Genomic DNA, 7060 nt, shown 5'->3' on the forward strand with positions numbered 1-7060 from the left:
CTATTAAACATCTACCATTAAATATCTCTGCTAACAATCAATTCAGACTTGGCACTCTTCTAGGCAGGAAAAAGGGAACGATATTGGGCTGTCTTACTCCACATCAGCATGCAGGTTCTGAGGGAATTCACAGTCACAGATACACACGCACCCCATACATCCTTCAGCTCTGCACTGTGATCCCTAGAAGTTGAAAATGACTTGGTGACATATAATTAATCAGTTTTGATAATGACTGGCCAAAGTTTAAATAACTTTAATAGATGTAGATTAATTAGGAGTGTTCTACCCTTGTAGAAAGTTAAGACTAGATGCAGTAAATACATTTGCTGTCACAACTAATGGATCAAGAAGGGAGGGAGGGAGGGAGGAAGAACATCCAATATTTTTTTATGCCAATAATGGCATGTCCTTTCCTTTCCCATTTGATGTGTGACATAAGTAGTGTTGGAAGAAATATCCATCTGGGTTCAGTTCCAAGTGGGGACAAAGACACTGGAAACATGGAGACTGCTTGGAAAGATGGTTTAATGGTGGCCAGGATCACATGGCTTGAGTTCCTGAACAGAAAAGGGGCTGAGATCCTGTGCGCTCCCTGGCTTTATGCTTTTTCTGAGCTTTGAACTTTCTGGGGCACAGGAAGAGTCTCCTGATTGGCTGTCAGACTCCCAGGGGGTGGGGGTCTTAGCTAGCCTTGCTGGCTGATGTAATCTTCCCAGGTGTCATGTGGTGAGTTTCTGTTGCTAGATGGGTCCTATTATGTTGCAGATGATGGTGGCCCATTGACAAAGGTGGGGAGAATGAGTTTCTACCTCTGACCCATTGACAAAGGTGGGGGGAAATGAGTGAGCTTGGCTGAGGCTTTAATGGCCCATTGACAAAGGTGGGGGGGAGTCAGGAAGCTGCTTTGTCTTTAAAACATGTTTCTCCATTTCTCATCCAGGGAAATATATTCTGCCTTTTAAATATTTTCTAAAATATTTCATTCTTCTAGGGGGGTGTGTGCTAAATTCCTACAGTAGCAAGCATCATACATGTGAGGGAAGAAAGGAAGGATATATGTTGATATTTATATGTACTATCGGTCTGGTTTGTATGTGTGTGTACATGTCTGTGTATGTTATGTCTATCCAAAGGTGCTTTTTTCCCCAAGAGACAACTAGACTTTCTGGTTTTTCTTTTCAAGTTACCTCTTGAAAAAAGCACCTTTGGGACAACCATGACCTGGATGACTGAGAATCTCCATAGACAAATGTTATGTCTCTCTCTCTCTCTCTCTCTTTCTCTCTCTCTCTCTCTCTCTCTCTCTCTGTGTGTGTAAAAATATCTAGGATGCGTTTGTATATGATTTAGCTATTTGCTGTGTGTGTTTAAATCTCCATCCATCCAATATATGGTATATGTGCTACTACAATTCTATTCAAGTATGACAGAGAAAGAAGTTGCGTTAAAGCTAAGGAGACTCAGGCCAACGGGTATCAGAGCAAAACTTCCATCAACAGACAGGACTACCGCACGTTCCAGCGGCATCTGCATTCCCCTCCGCAGGATTCCAGTCAGTTAAGCCCCGCCCCGTCAGCAGCTGCCACGCCCCCTCCCCCCTCCCAGAGGAGCCGCTTCGGATCAGCCAGAGGGTGAGCTACGCTGGGGAGGGCGGGGCTGAGGGCTGCCTGCTGCCGAGCCCCGCCCCTTTCGGGGTCCTCGCGAGCGGCTGTTGGTGCTCTCGTGGAGCTGCCGCTGCGCTTCCGGCAAGACGAGCAAGATGGAGGCGGTGAGAGCTTGAGAGCGGCTCTCCTCGACCGCTGGCCGCCATGGCGGACGATGCTGAGCTGGAGAGGTGAGACTGGACGACGGCGGGAAGACGAAAGGCGCTAATGGCCCCTTTCCATGCCCGCCGGCTGCGTGCCAAGCAGAGGGCGAGCCGGCACCCTTGTCTAACCCGGTGCCGGCCAGATGACTGGGAGGACAACTTCCATCATCCCCAGCCAGGCCAAGGGATTATATAGGAATTGTACCCGGCTTCACGGACACCTGATTAGCCTGGAGCGGTGGTTAGGCTCTGTTTTATTACTCAGTAACTGACCCTGCCTCACTGACTAACCGTCTAGTTGTGGGCTGGTCAAAGGCTTCCCAGAATTAAGGCTGCAGGTCATCAAGGAATTGCAACCTGGGACAGTTTTTGACCCGGGATATTTGCTGGAGGCCTTGAGAAGTTGCCTGGCCTTAACTCTGGGATCAAATTCCTGGTGTCCTCTCCTGTCCATAAAGAAATATTGGGTCCCAAGTGGGAGTGAAAAATTAAAGTGGTGCTTTTTAAAAAAATTACTGTTCCTAAAATAAGAGGGGGGGTATGATGCCACTTTTTGTCTAATTGCAGAGTTCAAACAGGAGGGTTCCTGTCAGTTTGCAATGACTAAATGATAAAACAGTTACAAAGCCTAGACTGAATTATCCCAATTCTATCCCTCTAACTATGCTGCAGATGTAGAGATATTTATAGGAAATATATGGAGAATCAGGAATTGGGACAGCTATTTAATGTGTTTGCAGTTGATTATAAATGTGATTGATTGAAAAGACAAAGCCTTCTCTGTGGCAGCACCGGCCCTTTGGAATGAGTTACCTCCGGAGTTACGCCAACTCCCCGACCTCCGAACCTTCAAGCGGGAACTGAAGACCTTACTATTTAATCGTGCGGGACTAGCCTGAGTGTATTTTAATTATAATTTTAAATTTTAAGGGTTTTTACGTCGGTCTATGACCTTTTAGTTAATTAGGCCTATTTAATATTTGTTTTAAATTCATTTTAAATTTGTTATTTATATTATGTATTATTTGTGTTTTTAATAAGGCTGTAAACCGCCCTGAGTCCTTTGGGAGAAGGGCGGTATAGAAATTAAACTATAAAATAAAAATAAAAAATAAAAAATAAAGTACTAGAGGGTATTTTTTTCTACTATTGGTGCTATAAAGAAGTGTTGGACTAAAGCCTGGTAGTATTTAAAGCCTACTCTGCATGCTGGGACCTAAAGAGCAAGCTTGCAAGCCAACATGCTGTTTTCTGTAACCCATCGATTAGTTACATGTGTTGGACTGATACACTCAAGATACAGTATTAGCAAGTAATATAACTCCAGTGTGTGATCCATTTAGAGCTAGAGAACAGTTGACTAGGGAGAAAAGAATAAAGGAGCTGAATGTTAACATAGTCTAAAATGCTTTTTTGTTCTTAAAATCCTAATTCCATTTTGCAGACTACTTTAACTCTTAAAAAAGATAAATGGGTACACAAATGGCAGCATACACATATCATAATTCTCTTATAAAATGTCTCTGTATATTAAAGCATGCAAGAAGGCATTTTTTTCTCTTGAGATCAGAAGTTACGTCTTTTTTTTAAAAGTCTTTTTGTTCCTGTGAAATTCTTGGAAGGCTGAAAAAATAGGTATAGTGCGTAAAGGGCAGGGGTCAAGACACACCTTTTTGTTTAGCCTCTTCTTTATCCCTAAATCAGTTTAAAACTTTTTTATTGTAATTGACAACCCTAATGTTAAGATAATTAGAAGACTGAGATTAAAGCCTCCACCAGCACCTAAAACAATCTGGATTAAAATCAGTTTTCCACAATTAATTAGCATTAAGATCAGGATTAGAAAAAGAGCAAAAGATTCAGCTGGCTGATAAATTAGGTAGCAAGTAAAGTAAGGTGTATCTGATGACTCCACCTTCCATATTACAGGTGAATGTTGTATCAGTGCCTAGAGAGCTGTGAGAAAGATAGATATATTCTTGCAAATAAAACTTAGTGATCAGCATTGCAACTTCCCACTTAAAAATAGACTTATAAAAAGTTAGGTAATTTAAGGAGATGTACTTGGGTTATCTTATCTTGGGGATACCTTATCCCCAGTCTATAAAGTTACATTAAGGATAAGTATTGTAAGTGGAATAAAAGTATATGCTATAATTCTAATGGGAAAATTAATCCACACAAAAACCCAATATTGGGCAAATTATTCATGATCACAATATATTACCATTACCAATCTCTCTGCTGGTTTCCTTGTGTCCATATGAGATTTTAACCAATTTCAATATAATTAAAATTAAAACATTTCCCCCCAATTTATAAGTATATGCTCTTCTGCTGAACAGCTCTACGTGTCAAGTGGAGGAAAAATTGAGTAGGGGTATCTCAAATGTGATAAAAGAAATCTGAACATATCTTTACATCCTTATATTTCCACCACAAAAACCCTGTGATGGTGGTTTGGCCTCAGAAAGAATGATTAGTCCAAAGTTACCCAGCTGGTTTCTGTGCCTAAGGGAGGATTAAAGTTATAGACTGCTTGTAGATTGGCACCTAAATCATATTCCTAACTGGCGCTCTAGACTATTTAGATAAATACCTTGAGTGTCTGTCCAGTGATTCATGGGATTTAGAACATGAAAGACTATTATTTGCAATCTGAATTTCAACGATTATAGTTTGATTTTGATTCAGGGACTGCAGTTTGAGTGAATTGTAATAATTTGCATTAATGTTGCATTCCAAAGGTATTGGAAGAGATGTTAAATTAATATTTGTTCTTAATATTTAGGAAAGCAGTGGAAGAGCTATTGATAGAAGCTAAGCGTGGGAAAACTAGAGCAGAAACAATGGGGCCCATGGGCTGGTAAGTTCTTCAAACTAAATATAGTAATGTTATAAATAAATAAATAAATATATATATATATATTAGGGATATATATATATCCCTAAACATTACAATTTCAAATGTGCCTTAATAAATAAGTCTCACTAGGGACTCTAGAGTAAGAATAGTAAGCATTATCATCTAAAATCTTCACCAGTGCATTAAAATATAGTATTTTTGCTGGTAAGTAGACACATAACTAAGAATAAGAATTAGTTTCTTTTATGTATAGTCTTTCTTACTTGTTTGGAAATGATGTTGCTCGTTGTCTATTATATTCAGTATCTAGCTGTATTTGTCTTAAACATTTGAACACATTTTCTGGCAAAATATTTCTCTAGAATGTTTCTATATTTCTAAAATGAAAACAGAGATATATGAATGTCCACCTTAACATATGCTTTATAGGAAGAAAAAGAAGGGAATATATCTAAATAATTCCATTCTTCCTGTTTCAAAAGAGGCCTCTCTTGACCACCCGTCAGAAGCTCTTATGTTTACAATGGAAATAGCTGATACTGGTATTCTGGGGACTCCAGTAACTCTGTTGCTCTTGGATGAGTTTATGGCATGTGATTGCAAGTATAGAAACAATTTTACTAAGACTTTCTCGGGATCCTGCTAGCGCTTTCCTTCTTCAGTGTAAGTAATAGACTCATATCCAGTGAAAATTCCTTGTAGCTACTGTGGGATTGATGAGCTGTAAAAACAGGTTTTACTGGATGCCCTAATTTTATCAGATCAAAATACTCTGGCAATTAATGCTACATTCTTGAAATCCTAAATTGCACCATAATAATCAGCAGGATATGATTGCCATTTTAGTACTTGAAAATAAATCACATGAAATTGTCATATTCCGTCGGCTCACTATGGCTGCATAGTCAACAAAAGCAAATAGCTCATAAAGACATTTTTAAGATGAGGGTCCTCTTTCTGAACTCAAATAGCTGGACTACTTGTGATGCCTTTTATTAAGAAAGAAGAGTTTCAGTAAAAGAAGCCAGCAAGTCTGTTTTTCCCCATCTACTGCTAGTTAATGCTAATTATTATTTAATGTTAATTATTTTAATTTCAATTTTGGTAATTAATGTAGAAATGTCTAAGAATGAAAATAATTATGTACAAAATATTAGAAAAATAAGTGGTTTATAAGAATTTTTATGTTGTGTACTTAATTTATGAATCAAATAGCTGAAGCATGTCAGATTTAAATTCCTTATTTGAATATAGCCGAGGAAAAACTGTTAAATCTTTTACACTAAAGCACAAAGGTTTATACTAACATTTATTGTTGCAAATGCTTCTATCTATTACAGTTTATTTTGTCACATGAATGACTATAATTACATTTGTAACAGATGTGCAGATATCACTAGATATTCTATATCTTTTAATGAAGAAATTAAGTCTTTGATTTTGGGGAGATGGGGCAACCCTGTGATAAAATGCATGTGTCTTGACTGCTTCTTTCTGTACTTCAAGTCTACACTAGGTGGCATACAAGGAAAGCCCAAAAAAAATTAGCTGTAGTACTTATTTTGTATATTTATAATGTTTACTTTTTGTGTATTTTGGATATTATGTTACTGCTTTTTGATACTTTCGCAGGATGAAGTGCCCCCTTGCCAGTACAAATAAAAGATTTCTTATTAATACTATTAAGAACACATTGCACTCACCAAAAGAGCAAGATCAAGAACAGAACCATCAAGAAGAAAATAAAGATTCTGAGCCAAGTCAGAGCAGGGAAGAAACCAAACCAAAGAGACACAGACTGCATCCTTACAAACCTAGTTTTCGGTCTAGGAGAAGAGTCAGCTACTCTCCTCCCAGGCACAGGCACAAGCACAAGCACAGGAACCAGAACACAAAGGACAAGGATGAAAAGCGATCCAGCAAATAATGGAAAAAAAGATCATGTAGAAGAATATAATTAAGCTATTAAGTGTGAGGAAATGTTCATTTAACTTTGACTTGAAAGTATTGCTCAGTACAAATATCTGTTGTAACAGTTTAAAGTTGAGTCCTTATGTACCTAAAGAATGATTCTGTGCTTCCTTTCTGTTACTATGCCACCCCAAATTAAATTTTGATGATTGTGAAGACTTTTGTGCTTGGTATTTTGGAAGTTATCTCTTAGACCACGTGTGGGGCAGTTGTCTATATTTCTTCACCGCCTAGAGAAAAGATTTCTCTGTTTGATGTTGATCGGAATCATAGAGAAGGAACCTCTCCCACTGACTCCAGTGCAGTAAGGAATGATCTTTTCCTGCTATATAGTACAATATGTAAATACACTTTGTAACTCTGTTCAGAAAAGTTATTAATACAATTTTAATTTATTTTTTGTTCTTAGATAT

General features: G+C 38.3%; 1 protein-coding gene across 1 annotated transcript; it reads left to right on the top strand.

Moving 5' to 3' along the window:
* The first annotated feature begins 1685 nt into the window (after positions 1–1685).
* Positions 1686–6803, top strand: POLR1D (RNA polymerase I and III subunit D). The gene is made up of 3 exons (XM_058186329.1): positions 1686–1837; positions 4602–4676; positions 6309–6803. The coding sequence occupies exons 1-3, from the start codon at positions 1812–1814 to the stop codon at positions 6601–6603; spliced, it is 396 nt and encodes a 131-aa protein (XP_058042312.1). The 5' UTR covers positions 1686–1811; the 3' UTR covers positions 6604–6803.
* Positions 6804–7060: the final 257 nt, after the last annotated feature.

The sequence above is a fragment of the Ahaetulla prasina genome, chromosome 5, assembly GCF_028640845.1.
Source record: "Ahaetulla prasina isolate Xishuangbanna chromosome 5, ASM2864084v1, whole genome shotgun sequence".
NCBI lineage: Eukaryota > Metazoa > Chordata > Lepidosauria > Squamata > Colubridae > Ahaetulla > Ahaetulla prasina.